The sequence below is a fragment of the Cryptomeria japonica genome, chromosome 7 (genome assembly GCF_030272615.1).
Source record: "Cryptomeria japonica chromosome 7, Sugi_1.0, whole genome shotgun sequence".
NCBI classification, from domain to species: domain Eukaryota; kingdom Viridiplantae; phylum Streptophyta; class Pinopsida; order Cupressales; family Cupressaceae; genus Cryptomeria; species Cryptomeria japonica.
Genome location: NC_081411.1, coordinates 836,212,284 through 836,230,034, shown reverse-complemented (window position 1 = coordinate 836,230,034; position 17,751 = coordinate 836,212,284). Strand labels below are relative to the sequence as shown.

At 37.2% G+C, this 17,751-nt stretch overlaps 1 protein-coding gene across 1 annotated transcript; it reads left to right on the top strand.

The window, feature by feature from the left end:
- Window positions 1-11,787: 11,787 nt before the first annotated feature.
- LOC131074260 (uncharacterized) lies at window positions 11,788-12,558 on the top strand. Its single transcript, XM_058010845.2, has 2 exons — window positions 11,788-12,007; window positions 12,124-12,558. The coding sequence occupies exons 1-2, from the start codon at window positions 11,896-11,898 to the stop codon at window positions 12,360-12,362; spliced, it is 351 nt and encodes a 116-aa protein (XP_057866828.2). The 5' UTR covers window positions 11,788-11,895; the 3' UTR covers window positions 12,363-12,558.
- Window positions 12,559-17,751: the final 5,193 nt, after the last annotated feature.

Below are 17,751 nucleotides of genomic sequence, written 5' to 3'. Positions count from 1 at the left end.
GGGTTTCCACATGAAAATTCCAATGTTCATGTGGTGAATGTTTTTGATGTGTTCATTTGATTTCCTCTCTATTTATGCATGTTGATGAACACTTAATGAGCAGTTCTGATATATTAGTTTAACACTTGGATATTAGTGATTACCGATAATGGTAAATAGTTTATTACTAGTTTGTGATTGATCTGGTGAAGTTTTATCAGTTTAACTTTAAGTTGAGAATTGTTGTTAATACTGATTCCCACCCCCCCCCCTCAGTATTAACTGGATCCTCTTAGATTAACAACATAGCCCAAGAAATGGGATTTTTTTCTAGATATATGTCTAATCTTGGTAGAGTTCATTGGGAAAAATTTAAAAGAGTCTTCAAATATTTGAAGAATACATTAGAGTATTCTTTGTGTTATCATGTTAATGTGAAAGGAGATGATATTTCCCTTGATAATCATTGTTATGTGGATTCAGACCGAGCAAGTGATGTTGTTGGTGTAAATAATTATTCATCATGGATATTATTACACTTACTTAAGTTTACTTAGGATAATGCATTTCATAGTAGTTTGGATATGAGACACTTGGGTGTTTGTGTCACATTGGGATAGTGTGTGTAGGAGAAATTCCACCTCTTATGGTGTTGATCTTGTTATTACACTATCATATCCACTTATTGTGGAGTGATAATTCCACCTTCGGTGGGTGATCCACCTCATGTGGAATATTATATTATTTCTCCTACCTACCCTTGTTTCTCATTGAGCCACTTGTCATATTTGTGTGCTCATACATCCATATGGCCTTGCCTATATATGCAGGCCTCTATTCATTGTATTGGTTAATCCAGTTGATCATTTTTATATTGATGAGAATACAGTTTATTCTTGTCATTCTATTGTCTCTTTTATGCTTTTCATTGTGCCCTTGATCTTGGCAAAATCCAACATGGTATCAGAGCCATTGGGGCTTCGTTGATCAGTTTTTGGAGACATCGTGGAAGGCTTCTATTTTCGGATTTGGGGATCTTCATTTTTTGGAGGCATCATACAGCGATTTGGACATCACCGTTGAATCCGGGAGGCCATTTCCATAAATTTCGACTATAAAGTTGACCTATTTCGGTGAGGAAAAAAATTTTCCCCAATTTTGCTACATAGTACGGATTTTCGGATTTATTACTATTTTTTCAAAAAAAAAAAATTTCTTTTTCTGAAAAATGTTTTTCAAAAATTAGAAAAATCAAAAAAAAAAAATCGGAAAAAATCCGAAATCGAAAAAAAATAAAAAAAAAAGGAAAATTTTTTTTTGGGGGGTTCAAAGACCCCCCCACCATGCGCCGTACACTGCAGGTTCGCAGGGCATCGTACCCCGTGCAGGCCGCAGACCGCAGACCACCCTGGCTGCCGCACCGTACCCGCTGTGCGCCGTGTACCATCTGTCAGCCTGCCGTAGCGGCCCCCGCCGCGTCCTCCAGCGCCGTCTCGGCTCCGCCCCGGCTTAGGCTCCCTCTGCTCGGGCACCGGACTCCTCCGCTCCAGGGCCTCCATCCCCGTGCTCAACTTCCGGCATCCTCCCGCCTCCGGCTACGCGTCTTCTCAGCCGCTTCAGCGCCACCGCCGGACCCAGAGACCTCTGGCAAAGCCACTCCCGCCGGCAGGTTACCCTCCGGCACGGCCCAGTCAGCTCGACCCAGCCACGTGGACCGGCAAACAGGCATTCCGTATTGACCAGTCAAACAGCCACGTGAGCGTTCCGTACTGTCCAGTCACACAGCCACGTAAACTTCCGTACGGTGCCACGTCATCTGTATGGCCTGCACAGTCAGCAGTCCGTACAGTACGGACGCCCAGTCAGCAGGGAGGCAAAGTTTTCATGACGGTCATACGGCCATCAAATTTAACACAGTGCTTTGCTGACATCAGCACCACATCAGCATTTTTTGAAAATTTTTAAACCCCTCTCCATTGGGCTTTTCAGTTTTGCAGTCCAACTTTGGAAGGCCATATCTTGCTCATTTTTGCTCCTTTTTTAGTGCAATTTTTTTTTAAATGGGCTAAAATTTCATGATCTTCGCAGTGGTGTGGTTATTTTCTGATTTTGATGTATAGGTTTTTCGGAATTTTCAGATTCTCTCAGCTGTACCTGTCCAATCCTCAATTCTGCAACTTCAAAGGCCTCATTTGAGCTCATACGACCTCCTTTTCAGGTGCCGTTTTTTTTGAAAGTGCTTATTTTTTCATCTACTTTCAGAATCTATGATCAGATTTTAGAGATTTTGAGTGACAATTGTACTTTCAGATATTGGTCTTATTTGGCCTATTAGGTACTTGTAAATTGCTTGGATCTTAGTTAGATCTCTTGCATTATCAGTTTGAGTCTCTTTTGGCCTTCTTGAGGTAGTTGTAAAATTGTAAATCAGAAGTCCACTTTGCCATTTTTTGCAAGTGGCCCATTGTATACGCACTACTTATAAAGTGCCAAAATCATCATATTTGGGGGGGGTTCTTTGATTGAGTGAATTTGGGGGGGTGTCTTGTGTGATTGTACCTCTCTTGTGCTCTTTCCATTCTTGTTGCAATGAGTCCTAATAAGTTTCCACCATTAACTCCACATAATTATGCATCATGGAAAATTAAAGTATGGAGTAAACTAATGGAAAAGGGTCTCACACACTACATAGATGGAACAATAGCAGCACCACCTGATCCTAAGGCTAATCCTAATGCTCAATTAGAATGGCTCACTAAGAATTGCATGGCTCTTGGAACATTACGCAAGTATGTATCAGATGACCTCATTTTCCACATTGAGAAGTGTAAAACAATTAAAGAGGCTTGGGATATGTTTCAAAAATTGTATGGACAAGTTGATGAAATCAGAGGCTATCAGATTGATAATGAGCTCACCAACTTAGATCCCAAGAATTTTGATACAATCCAAGATTATGTAACCAAAGCAAATGAGCTAAGAGCAAAGCTAAAGGATTGTGGAATAGACAAAAAGGATGCTCAATTGATATTCAACTTGTTGGACAAGCTTGCACCAGAATATGCAGCATTTGTATCTAGCTTCCAAACTCATCGTTTGACAGTGGGGAGTTCTTATGTTATGCCTTCTTTTGAAGCTTTCACAGAAATGTTGATATTGGAACAATCCAAGTTGTTGAACATGGGGTTTCTCAAGTCTTCAAAGTCCAAGGCTTTGGTAGCAAATCAAGGAAATCAAGGAAGTCAAGGCAAAAATTCCAACAAGAAGAAGAAGCAATCCAAGTCTCAACCACAACAGGAAAAGGGACAATCATCCTCTCCATCACAAGGCAATCTTCAATCCTCTTCCAAGAAGGGGACACCACCTAAGAAGGATAAACCAACTTGTGCATATTGCAAAAAGTATGGTCATGATGAGCATCGATGCCACGCAAAGCAAGTTGATGAGTTAACCAATCTTCTCAAGAAAAACAACATCAACTTGCCATCAGCCTACACAAAGAAGGATTCATCTTCTTCTTCTTCCTCACAGTCTAAGGGAAAAGGGAAAGCATTTGTAGCTACAACAGGTTCTTCACAGCAATGGATACTTGACTCGGGTGCCTCATATCACATGGGTTCTACAAAGGAGCAGTTTTCTTCATTAGAGCCATCAAGGGTACCTCACATTTACATAGGTGATGATACACAAGTAGAGGTTGAAGGGAAAGGCTCAGTTGACATGGATGATGGAACATTTGAGAATGTTCTCTATGTTCCTAACTTGTCTACAAACCTTCTCTCCATCTACCAAATCACTCACTATGGGAATGGGAAAAAGGTTGAGTTTACACCAGATTCAGTTGTGGTAAAGGAACCTGATGATGATGCCTTGGTAGCAGTGGGACAAGTCAATGACAACTCAAGGCTTTATTCATTTTCCCACTTTGTGCCAAGTTCACCTTCTAGGGCCTTGCTTACTCATTCAAATTCAGAAAGTAAGCTATGGCATGAGTGGTTTGGTCACCTCAACTACCTCTATCTTCAGCAGCTTAGCACTAAAGACATGGTCACTGGTCTTCCTCGAATCAGCTTTTCAGAGGGTGTATGTTCAGGATGTTCCATGGGCAAGCATCCCGAAGAGAAATTTGATAAAGAGAAAACTTGGAGAGCTTTGGAAGTTCTTCAACTTGTTCACAGTGATGTAGCAGGTCCATTTCCAGCACCTTCATTTAGTAAGGCCCGCTATGTTCTTACCTTCATTGATGACTACTCCCGCTTCACTTGGGTCTACTTTCTCATTCATAAGAGTGAAGTATTTGACAGATTTCAGGACTTCAAGACTCGTGTGGAGAAGCAATCAGGGAAAGTGGTCAAGATTCTTCGTACAGATAATGGCAGGGAATATGTGAACAAGAGACTTGAGGATTTTTGTACAATTGAGGGGATTGATCTTCAGCATTCTGTTGCATACACTCCATAGCAGAACGGGGTTGCAGAACGCAAGAATCAAACTCTCAAAGAAATGGCTAGCTATATGATTCATGCACGTTCTCTTGATCCCGCCTTTTGGGCAGAGGCTATCAGTTGTGCCACACACATCCAGAATCGGGTTCCTCACAAAGCTTTACAAGGTATTACTCCTTTTGAAGCTTGGGCTGGTAGGAAACCGATTGTGAGACATTTCAGAGTCTTTGGGTGTCCAGCATGGGCTCGCATACCTCCACAGAAACGCAAGGCATTGGAACCACAGAGTCGGCCTTGCATATTTGTTGGATATCTTGAGGGTGTTAAGGCATACAGATTGATGGATCCAGAGACACATGAGGTATTCATTGAGAGGAGTGTTCACTTTGAGAAAAGCTCTCCTAGCTTAGCCTCTCTACCTCCTCCACCTTCCTCCATTGTGGATAGTGATGTTAGTGATTCAGATGATGAGACTCCCTCAACTCCAACTCGCAGGGTTACACCTCCGCAGGGTCCACTTGCAGTTGAGGTGCCTCATTCTCCACCTCCACCTAGACCTCGTTGGGCTCGACAGACACTTGAGTCCGCGGGTTCTCTTGTTGGGGATCCTTCGGATACATGGAGAACTCGATCACAACATCAGGATCTTCCACATGCATTTATTGCTACCGCTTCCGATCCACAGACATTTAGGGAAGCATCAGGGGTTCCTGAGTGAGACCAAGCTATGGAGGAAGAGTATAGTTCCTTGATGAGGAACAACACATGGGATCTAGTCCATCTCCCTAAGGGGAGAAAGATGGTTCGATGTAAGTGGATCTATCGGACCAAGTTCGCAGCGGATGGTAGTGTGGATAAGTATAAGGCTCGGCTTATTGCAAAAGGTTTCTCGCAGGTTGCAGGTGTTGACTATACTGAGACCTTTGCACCCGTAGCTAAGATGAACTCCATTCATTTGACACTTGCTATTGCTGCAGCTCATGGTTGGGCTGTACATTAGATGGATGTGAAGAGTGCCTTTCTTCATGGTGATCTTGATGAGGAGATTTATATGGAGCAGCCACAGGGTTTCATCCAGGATACTTCCTTGGTTTGCAGACTAAGGAAATCTCTCTATGGCCTTAAGCAGGCCCCCAGGGCTTGGTATGCCAAGATGGATTCCTTTCTTCTCTCTGCCGGTTTCACCAGGTGTCATTCCGATCCGAATGTCTACATTTTGAGACAGGATGACTCTCACTTGATACTTGTGCTCTATGTTGATGACTTGATCATTACAGGGAGTACTTCATCCATCATTAGCAGGGTCAAATCTGCTTTGCATGACAGATTTTCTATGACTGACTTGGGTCTTTTGCACTACTTTCTTAGGATAGAGATTTCACAGTCACCTTCCGGGATTACTCTATCGCAGCCCAAGTATGCTCTTATACCTCCACAGAAACGCAAGGCATTGGAACCACAGAGTCAGCCTTGCATATTTGTTGGATATCCTGAGGGTGTTAAGGCATACAGATTGATGGATCCAGAGACACATGAGGTATTCATTGAGAGGAGTGTTCACTTTGAGGAAAGCTCTCCTAGCTTAGCCTCTCTACCTCCTCCACCTTCCTCCATTGTGGATAGTGATGTTAGTGATTCAGATGATGAGACTCCCTCAACTCCAACTCGCAGGGTTACACCTCCGCAGGGTCCACTTGCAGTTGAGGTGCCTCGTTCTCCACCTCCACCTAGACCTCGTTGGGCTCGACAGACGCTTGAGTCCGCGGGTTCTCTTGTTGGGGATCCTTCAGATACACGGAGAACTCGATCACAACATCAGGATCTTCCACATGCATTTATTGCTACCGCTTCCGATCCACAGACATTTAGGGAAGCATCAGGGGTTCCTGAGTGGGACCAAGCTATGGAGGAAGAGTATAGTTCCTTGATGAGGAACAACACATGGGATCTAGTCCATCTCCCTAAGGGGAGAAAGATGGTTCGATGTAAGTGGATCTATCAGACCAAGTTCGCAGTGGATGGTAGTGTGGATAAGTATAAGGCTTGGCTTGTTGCAAAAGGTTTCTCGCAGGTTGCAGGTGTTGACTATACTGAGACCTTTGCACCCGTAGCTAAGATGAACTCCATTCGTTTAACACTTGCTATTGCTGTAGCTCATGGTTGGGCTGTACATCAGATGGATGTGAAGAGTGCCTTTCTTCATGGTGATCTTGATGAGGAGATTTATATGGAGCAGCCACAGGGTTTCATCCAGGATACTTCCTTGGTTTGCAGACTAAGGAAATCTCTCTATGGCCTTAAGCAGGCCCCCAGGGCTTGGTATGCCAAGATGGATTCCTTTCTTCTCTCTGCCAGTTTCACCAGGTGTCATTCCGATCCGAATGTCTACATTTTGAGACAGGATGACTCTCACTTGATACTTGTGCTCTATGTTGATGACTTGATCATTACAGGGAGTACTTCATCCATCATTAGCAGGGTCAAATCTGCTTTGCATGACAGATTTTCTATGACTGACTTGGGTCTTTTGCACTACTTTCTCAGGATAGAGATTTCATAGTCACCTTCTGGGATTACTCTATCGCAGCCCAAGTATGCTCTTGATCTACTTGCACGCTTTCATATGGCTGATTGTAAGCCTGCCCCGACTCCCTTTCTTTCAGGAGTCAAGCTTGAGGCTCAGTGTTCTTCTCCACTTGTTGATGCCACTTTGTATCGTCAGCTTGTGGGCAGTCTCATCTACTTGACTCATACACGCCCTGATATTTCATTTGCCATTGGCATGGTTTCCCGCTTCATGCAGGAACCACATGAGCTTCATTGGAAAGCTGCCAAACGCATTCTACATTACATCCAGGGTACACATCACTATGGGATTCACTATGCAGCAGGCACAGGACTTCGCTTGGTTGGTTACACAGACTCCGATTGGGCTGGCGATCTAGTCGATCGTAAGTCTACTTCTGGTTACAGTTTTCACCTTGGTTCGGGCCCCATTTGTTGGCAGAGCAAGAAGCAACATGCTATTGCTCTCTCTTCAACTGAGGCTGAGTATCGAGGCGCTGTTAACGCAGCGACTAAGACCATTTGGCTCCAGCAGATTCTCACAGAGTTTGGATTCACTACTCCACGGCCGACAGTCCTACATTGTGACAATCAGAGTGCCATTGCCATCTCGAAGAACCCGGTCCAGCACCAGCGGACCAAACACATCGAGATTCATATGCACTATATCCGAGAGCTCATCCAGGAGCAGGTCATTGATTTGCAGTATTGTCCCACAGCAGAGCAGGTTGCTGACATATTCACCAAACCTTTCACTGAGAGTAAGTTCCAGCAGTTGTGAGCTCTCTTGGGGGTGCGGGATGTGTCATTAGGGGGGGTCAGCTGACTTCTCCTTCCTCTCTTATGGGGGGGACTTTTTCCTCTTTGAGGTTTTGTCCTTCTTCCTTGAGATTCTTTTGTACATTCATCTCTCTTTTGGGGGGGAGTTTTTTTTCCCACTGGGTTTTCTCCCTTTCTCCGTTTGTGAGAGATTGCATTGCATTGGTTTGCTTGCATTTGCATGTTGTACATGGGCACCTATCATGGCCTCGTAGCCGGGACCCATCTTGCATTGCTTAGTTGCATTGTAGACTTAAGTGCATTCCCCTAAGTTGCACTTAAGGGGGGGTGTTGGTGTAAATAATTATTCATCATGGATATTATTACACTTACTTAAGTTTACTTAGGATAATGCATTTCATAGTAGTTTGGATATGAGACACTTGGGTGTTTGTGTCACATTGGGATAGTGTGTGTAAGAGAAATTCCACCTCTTATGGTGTTGATCTTGTTATTACACTATCATATCCACTTATTGTGGAGTGATAATTCCACCTTCGGTGGGTGATCCACCTCATGTGGAATATTATATTATTTCTCCTACCTACCCACACCTATTTCCTACCTACCCTTGTTTCTCATTGAGCCACTTGTCATATTTGTGTGCTCATGCATCCATATGGCCTTGCCTATATATGCAGGCCTCTATTCATTGTATTGGTTAATCCAGTTGATCATTTTTATATTGATGAGAATACAGTTTATTCTTGTCATTCTATTGTCTCTTTTATGCTTTTCATTGTGCCCTTGATCTTGGCAAAATCCAACAGATGTTGATATAAAAAAATGCATTAGTGCTTTATTTGTTTAAATTATTTGGTGGTGCAATTAGTTGTTTGAGTAAGACATAGCTTGTAATTTATTTATCCATTATTGAACTTGAGTAAATGGTAGTTATTCATTCTTGCAAATAAGCTATCGGCTTAAAAATTCATGTTAGGACCAAGCACATATGTTTAGTATCATTTTTTCACAGATATGGTCGGCAATGGCAAGGTAAAGTTGGTTAAGGTAGAGGCTTTGATGAATGTTATAGATTATTCAACTAAGGTTATGAGAACAAATAAATTCAAATGGTGTTCAGAGTGTATGGGCCTCTCAACCCCTAGAAATTAAAACATGAAGTAGGTACCCCTCCCATTGCTCTTGTGATTTTTTCAGCAAGTGGGAAATTCGTTATAAAATTGGTGTCTCAATCTTGCATTGTTAAAGGTTATTGCTAATAAATAAGTCTGGGGAGTTGAAGGGGGTACACCCCTAATGAGGTCTAGGGGTTGTGTGCCCAATAAGGATTCAAGGCAAACACCCTTGAAAAACATATTTAATAATAATTTATCATTGTAAATCTTGACCATTTATCATTAGGTCATAATTCTAATAGTGAATATTATGTCTTATTTTCTTTCTCTAGAAGGCAACCCTATTTTATGTGCGAATTGTATTACATCTATGAATTATAATGTATTTTGAGAGTAATAGTTGTTGAGTTGCCAGTGGATCTTCATTGGTGATACTTCTATGAGAAGGTTGCTCTACAAGTATAGTGTAATGTATTTTGTATTTCTAAGTAATACATTGAGCAATTTTTGGAGTGTGGGTTTTCTATGCAGAAAGTTTTTTTCTCCCATAAAACATTGTGCTGTGGTATGCATCATATTTATGTTTATTTTTATTAAGTTTTTTGTAACCATTGTAAATATCTTAAAAGTTTTACAGAACCCCTTTGTCAAGGTTAGTGTAGAAATTTTTTCCACTACATTAACTTTCTTTTATATAATGGCATGTAGGTACCACACATATGCCACTTGGTTTCATTCGGAACCTTCTCAAATGAAAATGTCTCACTCAAAACCCTTTCACCCAAATAAATTTAGTTGGCCTAAAATGTGACACAACTTTGTATTTTTACCCAATAATTAATTCACGTGATAAACCTACCTACTAAATATTCCACGTGTAAACAACTAGACGTTTGAGGAGGAGTAATCATAGAATTCTTAGTTCACTAGAGGCACTTACCTATTGAAGATTCCATATGGGAAGCACTATACATGTTGGAGCACTCCAATTTAATTTACTTGAGGACAATAAATATTGGTGATGGTGGACTTGTAATGTCCCCTCTTCAGTAATTTCATGTGGCAAGATCAAATTTTCATTCTACATTCCTTTTGATGACCCATTTTCTTGAAGCATGCCTTTGAAGGAGGATTTTCCTACCTAAGTATAGAGCTACAATACTTAATATGAAAAATTTAATTGTACAAGCAATCTCCATGGTGGTGAACATCCATGTTTCATTGAATGTGTTGGTTGGAGCTATGACCCTTGGGCCATCACAATTTCTTAGTGTTTTTTTATGAGAACTCTATTTGGACCACAAAAAATTTTGTTATTTTTAGGTTTGACTAATAGGTATAATTTTGTTGATTGTTTACATCCAAAAACCCTCAAAAATATTGGTTAAAATATGTATTGTGTAGAGTGTCAATCTAAGGAAAAACCTTTAATTTTAAAAAAACCTAGAGGATAGAAATCCTATATAGTTTTTCAAGTTAGAGAATGAAAACCCTTTGACCTAACAAGGAAACTTTAGGTGACTTTGAGAGCATATTGCATACCACTAACTATGGCGTAAAGAGTACATAAATGATTGAAAGGCTTTGTAAGGGTTTGTAATACTTTATTTTTATTATTTTTGTTGTCACATGCCATTATGTTTATTGCTATAGATTTTTATTTGCTACAAGTCCAACTATTATCACTATCATATAGTAGGGATAGCATTGTAAAATCCATTATTAATTCAAATCTTTGAAAATGTTTCCTTTTATATTTTTGTAAATTCTATTAATGTATAATAAATCTATGAGTAATCAAAAAGAATATTTGTCATATTGGGTTCAATATTAAGCCAAGGATAAATATTAAGGTTAAATATTAGAGTTTTTTTTTTTTTTTTTTAAAGAATCTTTTGAATATGGTTAAAAATAAGCACAACCTTGAATGTTATTAACCTAAAATAATCTTTATTTCTATTACAACAAACCTCTAATGAACATAAATCACCTTGACCCCAATGGTCTAGAAAACTTTGATCCAATCTTTTGAATCACGCGTCATATATAAAAAAATCTAATATCTACCCTTAATTAAATGAAACCTATATATTTGATATAAGCTAAGTTAATAATAAAATATCAACATCTAGGCAAACTAACATAGGGAAATGAGACAATTTAGAAGGAATAAAGAAATCTATCTAGTGAACTTAAGTCTAATTTTGACTTGGACTTGTTCTAGTGACTAATATGTTATGATAGAAAATTGAGGGATCAAGATCCTAGGACAAATATATTGAGATTTTTGTTACTTGGGAAAGAACAACACTTGTAGCCTAGATTTAGGATTAGGTCACCCACACAATCTAGTCCGACTAGAGTGATATTGTCCTATAACCTTTAGGGACTTGTCATAAGTAGAAAGAAGACCTTTGGCTTCTTGAATTTAAGTCTATCCTTATCATTGATATATACAAAAATTGAATGCATGAAAAACAAAGATGTGCTAGGTTGATCCAACTAATGTAATTGAGACTACGTTGAGATTAAGAGTATGCACTTATGACTAAATGTTCTTGTGAATACTTTGTCAAAAGAATTGATGATTCCTAATGACCTATGATACTATATTCAATAATTGATACCTTTGACATATAGATCAACGAAATACTAATTTATTCTAAGAAGATCAACAAAATCAACCCCTAAGAATAGAAGATTATAAAATTCTTATAAGCAAGACTAGATTTAGATGAGTAACTCAAGAAAACTCATCAAAAAATTCCGAGTCCTGAACGTGTCCGAATATAAGGCTTAAGTCCCATGAGTATCTCCAGAAAGCTCACACGTACACCTATCAGATGTGGTGGCTGCATAAAACATTGCCACTGCCATTTCTTAAATGCTTCTCCCTCCACAGCTTAACTTATCACAAACAATTTTGCAAAGTCAAGAAAGCTCGGTAAGACACTGAAGAAATCTATGATACAAAACTGCAAAAGGCAGAATAAACATACACGCTGAGTATGGGTGAAACATTCTACAAAGACCCTTACGGCAGGGGAACGTATTCATGGCCACCCCGAATCCCCAGAAGAACAATCACCATTGCTTTCCTTTCCACCCTTGGCGTTGCAGGTTTCTCACTCTCTCTATATATAACGTACCATCTTTATTATCTATTGCTTTTGCTAAGTTTCAGTTTGTTTTCACCTTTTTAATAAGAATCTTATATGGGTTTGGGCTATATGTAGGCGTGGGATGGCTGTTGTTCAGCCAGGAGCCGTTCGCGTCGAAGCTCGAACCCTTGACGTCGGAAATGAAAAAATTGATGAGAGGGACAAAACCTCCCACCGTGCCGACCGAGAAAGATGGCGTCATTGCGGTCGAGGGACCGGTTGTGCCATCGCATCCCAAGTCGAGAACTCTGTCGGCAACCGGCATACCCCGTGGCCAGGCCGAGGGTCGAAATATTCAGGGCGTTAAGCGCTGAATTGGCCTTCTCAATTGGATTAGTTTTGTAGTCCACAATGTTTGGGCCATTAGTTTTTGGTGTGCTCTATAGTAGTTTTTGTAGTATAGGACCTCATGTTTGTTTTTATGAGACTTCATCAAGACTTAATTTTATTATGCATTTTCAAGAGGTTTTGAGTAATTTTGATCAGAACCTTTTGTGATTTTTGTGTTAATTTGTATGTGTTTTTGTTGTCATAAATGGTATGAAACATCACAAAGTTTATGAAATGTTTAGCATCTCAAATTCTCTTTAACATGGTTTATGTCATTTGCAAATCTTATGTTTCCTAATAAAATAAGATTTTTTTTGGTGAAAGTAGATGTCACACATCTCTTATAGAAGAGTATCATTTTATGATCTTATTTTGTGAAGGGAAGTGATAAATGATAGTAAATGAATGAAGATTTTATTTATTGTGATAAATGAGTATAAAGTAAGTCAATGTTAAAACATTATTGTGGTGAATGAAGAAATGAAAGTTCTATTTGGAGAAGAAATGAAAGTTATGCTTTTAATTCTTTATCAAAGAAGAGCAATGGAATGATAAATAAGAGTAAATGAAGATTTTATTTATTGTGATAAATGAGTATAAAGTAAATGGAAATGATAAATGAGAGTAAATGAATGAAGATTTTATTTATTGTGATAAATGAGTATAAAGTAAATCAATGTTTTATTATTGTGGTGAATCTTTAATTAAGGAAGTTAAATGAAAGTTATTTTATTGTGAAAATAAAATTGGAAAATAAAATTGGAAGGAGTTAACCAAGGAAGAAGTTAAGTTCAATTGAGAGGGAAGATAACGAAAGTTCTATTAAATTGAAATTTTCCAGGGAGTTTTTTATAGTGAGATTGAGAGGGAAAGAAATGAAAGTTTTTTTTATTGTGAAAATAAAAGTAAGATTGAGAGGGAAAGAAATAAAGTTTAAAGAAATGAAAGTTTTTTTATTGTGAAAATAAAAATGAAATTGAGAGGAGTTAATCAAGGATGTCAAAATAAAAATAATGAGATTGAGAGGAGAAGAAATTAAAGTTATATTATTGTGAAAATAAAAATGAAATTGGGAGTTAATCAAGGATCTCTGGGATCTCCAAATAATGAGATGAGATTGAGAGGAGAAGAAATAAAAGTTCTAAATTATTGTAAAAATGAAATTGAGAGGATTTATCTAAGGAAGTCAGAATAATTTTAAAATGAAAGGAGAAGAAATGAAAGTTCTAAATTATTGTAAAAATGAAATTGAGGGAATTTATCTAAGGAAGTCAGAATAATTTTATTAAGAGGAGAAGAAATGAAAGTTGTATTATTGTGAAAATGAAATTGATGGGAGTTAATTAAGGATCTTAGAATAATGAGATTAAGAGGAGAAGAAATGAATTTTTTATTATTGTGAAATGAAATTGAGAGGAGTTAACCAAGGAAGTTAGAATAATGAGATTGAGAGGAGGAGAAATGAAAGTCAGAATAATGAGATTCAGAGGAGAAAAAATGAAATTCTATTATTGTGAAAAAAATGAAAGTTCTATTATTGTGAAAATGAAATTGAGGGGAGTTAACCAAGGATATTAGAATAATGAGATTGAGAGGAGAAGAAATAAAAGGTTTATTATTGTGAAATGAAATTGAGAGGAGTTAACCAAGGAAGTCAAAATAACGAGATTGAGAGGAGAAGAAATAAAAGGTTTATTATTGTGAAATTAAATTGAGAGGAGTTAACCAAGGAAGTCAAAATAATGAGATTGAGAGGAGAAGAAATGAAAGTTCTATTATTGTGAAATGAAATTGAGAGGAGCTAACCAAGGATGTCAAAATAATGAGATTGAGATGAGAAGAAATAAAAGTACTATTATTCTGAAATGAAATTGTGAGGAGTTAAAAATAATGAGATTGAGATGAGAAGAAATAAAAGTTCTATTATTCTGAAATGAAATTGTGAAGAGTTAACTAGAAGGAAGTTAGAGAATAATGAGATTGAGAGGAGAAGAAATGAAAGTTCAATTCTTGTGAAATTGAAATTAAGAGGAGTTGGCTAGGAAGTCATAAATAAACGAAGCATTTGTGACTGGCATATGGGTGGGACATGGAATCAGAAACTTATAGGAATTAATTAAATTGAAATTTAACTAGATTAAATTGAAGTTTTATTATTTTTATATCTTATAGTTAGAATAATGAGATTGAGAAGAGAAGAAATGAAAGTTCTATTATTGTGAAATGAAATTGAGAGGAGTTAACCAAGGAAGAAAAAATAATGAGATTGAGAGGAGAAGGAATGAAAGTTCTATTATTGTGAAAATGAAATGAGAGGAGTTAGCTAGGAAGTCATAAATAAACAAAGCATTTGTGACTAGCATATGGGTAGGATATAAAATCGAAACAAACTGGCAAGAATTAATTAAACTGAAATTTAATCTATTGAAATTTAATTAGATTAAATTGAAGTTTTTTTTTTTGATCGGTAAAAAAGTATATTTTATGAATATTTAATCAAAAAAGTACATAGAGATGATTCATCCAACCTCCATCTAGCTACTGTGGATTCAAAACTTACATATCCATATCTTCATTGCTCCCCTATCAACCTAAAAGAAACTTCACGATGTTGAAAACTAGAAAACCCTTTCTGTATACATAGTACCATATCATTCTGCCATTAACAACAGATCAAAATTTTATCCCTAAAAATCTAACCCAAACAATGACAGTACCATGGTCACTCTATGAGGGAAAACCAAAGTACCATCAAATCCAGACCCAGTCACGTCCCAAAATTATTGTATAGTAACAAGAAAAGAGAGCAATCAATTCGAAACAAACCCTGACGGCCACCTACCAACACCTTTGAAACATACCAAAACCACCACAAAATTGTCACAAGAGTAACCCCGACTAGAAAAACCCTATACAAGAACATAGACACCAGAGAAAACAAACATTCTTTTGAAAAAAAAGCTTTCCTGATAGTCAAGAGGGAAAAAAAAGAAACATTATCGAACCTCCCCCACCATTCCACCACTCACAGCATCTTTGGCTTCCTCCCTCATCATTTCCTTTCCCACTTTCCCACCTCCCTCCATTGTCACCACCCTCACCATTTTCTACCACGAACACACCCCCTTCGAGAGCCTCCCTCTTCCATAGAATATTCTTCAAAGAATCCCATGAAATGAGGGCCTTTGCTTGTCATTCATCACAGTTGAAGTTTGTCGACTAGCGCATGAAAGGTACAAGCTTGTACAATTCCGCCAACATAGGGTCCTCAAACCCCTCACTGACATCAAAGCTTGCACCAAGAATTACCCATTCGAGCACAAAATTCAAGCCCACCAACCATTCATCCTCAACGATAGACCTCACAACCCACTGCACATTACTAGTAATATCCCCCAATTTCAATCCCAATCAACCACCATGGTAACAATATCCATATTCGAACGAAACCTATGGTTAGAAACCATAAACACTTCCCCCAATAACATCTCCATCAACCTTATGAACTCATAATATTTCACTTTGAACAAATTCTTCATTCTTAGGAGCATCGCTAACCCAAAAAAAAAAAACTTGAGGTTTGTCAGTATACAAATGAAAATTCGCTTCCATAATGCCTCCACCACCTAAGATTGCTACAGCCAATCTAAGAATGACACGGTCACTCCCACAAGCCAAGTCACATCAATCAATACCCTTACTCAATACTCATTAATATCGTTATCATTAGTCCTAGTGTCATCCCAAAAATCATCAAAGAGAATGATATGGAAATCTGCAACTCGTACTTCCCTAACCACCTCAAAGCTAACTAGCCATTTTGACAGGTTGTCTGCCACATCATTTGCAAAACGCCTTACATGTCTAACTCGATAATCCTGTACTGATGCCAACTCACCTCTAATAGTTTATATCACTTTCTGTAAATGTCACAATTGTGTTGCACCCGCCAAAATAGCATTCACTATGATTAATGAATCTCGTTCTAGGTGCAATTTGGAGAAACCCAGTTTCTTACCAAACCGAATTGCATTTAGTGTCATCAATGCCTCCGCTATATTATTCATCTCATCATCAATTTGTTTCTCAAGCTCTAATTGCCAAAACATTCCCATGAAAATCCCGCACCCCAAATCCTATACCTGAGGGTCCTAGGTTGCCCTTTGAAGCCCCATCAAAATTTATTTTTATCCATCCATCCTCCGACTTACACCAAACTTCCTTCCCTTGGCTATTACTAATCAGATTCACCCGATGAAGCCCATTCATGAGCCTTAAATTAAAGTTTTATTGTTTTTTATATGTTATAAAGATATAATAAATAAGAAGAGTTTAATAGAAGCAATAACTAAGAGTTTAAGTTAAACTCATTAATTAGATTGAAATTTAATTAGGCTAAATTGAAGTTTTATTATTTTTATATGTTGCAAACATATAATAAATAAGAAGAGGTTAAGATGGTTAAAAATTTTATTTAAAATTGATAACAAAAGATTATTTGTTTGAATTATTATACAGAAACATTATTTTCTTCATAAATATTTGTTTAATAGGAGTTAACCAAGGAAGTCAAAATAATGAGATTGAGAGGAAAAGAAATAAAAGTTATATTATTGTGAAATGAAATTGAGAAGAGTTAACCAAGGAAGTCAAAATAATTAGATTGAGAGGAGAAGAAATGAAAGTTCTATTATAGTGAAAATGAAATTGAGAGGAGCTAGCTAAGGAAGTCATAAATAAACAAAGCCTTTGCGATTAAATTGAAATTTAATAAAATTAAATTGAAATTTAATAAAATTAAATTGAATTTTTATTGTTTTTATATGTTATAAAGATATAATAAATAATAAGAGCTTAATAGAAGCAATAATTGAGAGTCTAAGTTAAATTCAGCAGTGAGGAGTTAATTAGATTGAAATTTAATTAAGTTAAATTAAAGTTTTATTATTTTTATATGTTGCAAATATATAATAAATAAGAAGAGGTTAATATGGTTAATTTTTTTATTTATAATTGATAATAAAAGATTATTTGTTTAAATAATTATACATAAACATTGTTTTAATTATTTGTTTAAATTATATTCATAAATATGAAAGGGGTCAAAAGTGCTCAAAATTAATTGTATCTATGCATTCAAATTGAAATTCAATTAGATTAAATGAAGTTTTATTATTTTTATATGTTATAAATATATAATAAATAATAAGAGATTAAAGGTGGTCAATTTAAAATAATTAAAATTAAATTGTATCTACATACATTCAAATTTTGAATTTGAAGATACAATTTTTAAATTTTATTTTTTAAATGATTAAATTAAATATATAATAGCGGCTATAATCTTAAACCCCCGAACCCCTAAACTGTAAT

Bases quoted from the DNA above. Each gene is read 5' to 3' on its own strand.
- LOC131074260 (XM_058010845.2), top strand. From the start codon at position 11,896: ATGGGTGAAACATTCTACAAAGACCCTTACGGCAGGGGAACGTATTCA. The intron at 12,008-12,123 runs GTTTCTCACTCT...GGCTATATGTAG, and splicing joins TTCCACCCTTGGCGTTGCAG to GCGTGGGATGGCTGTTGTTC.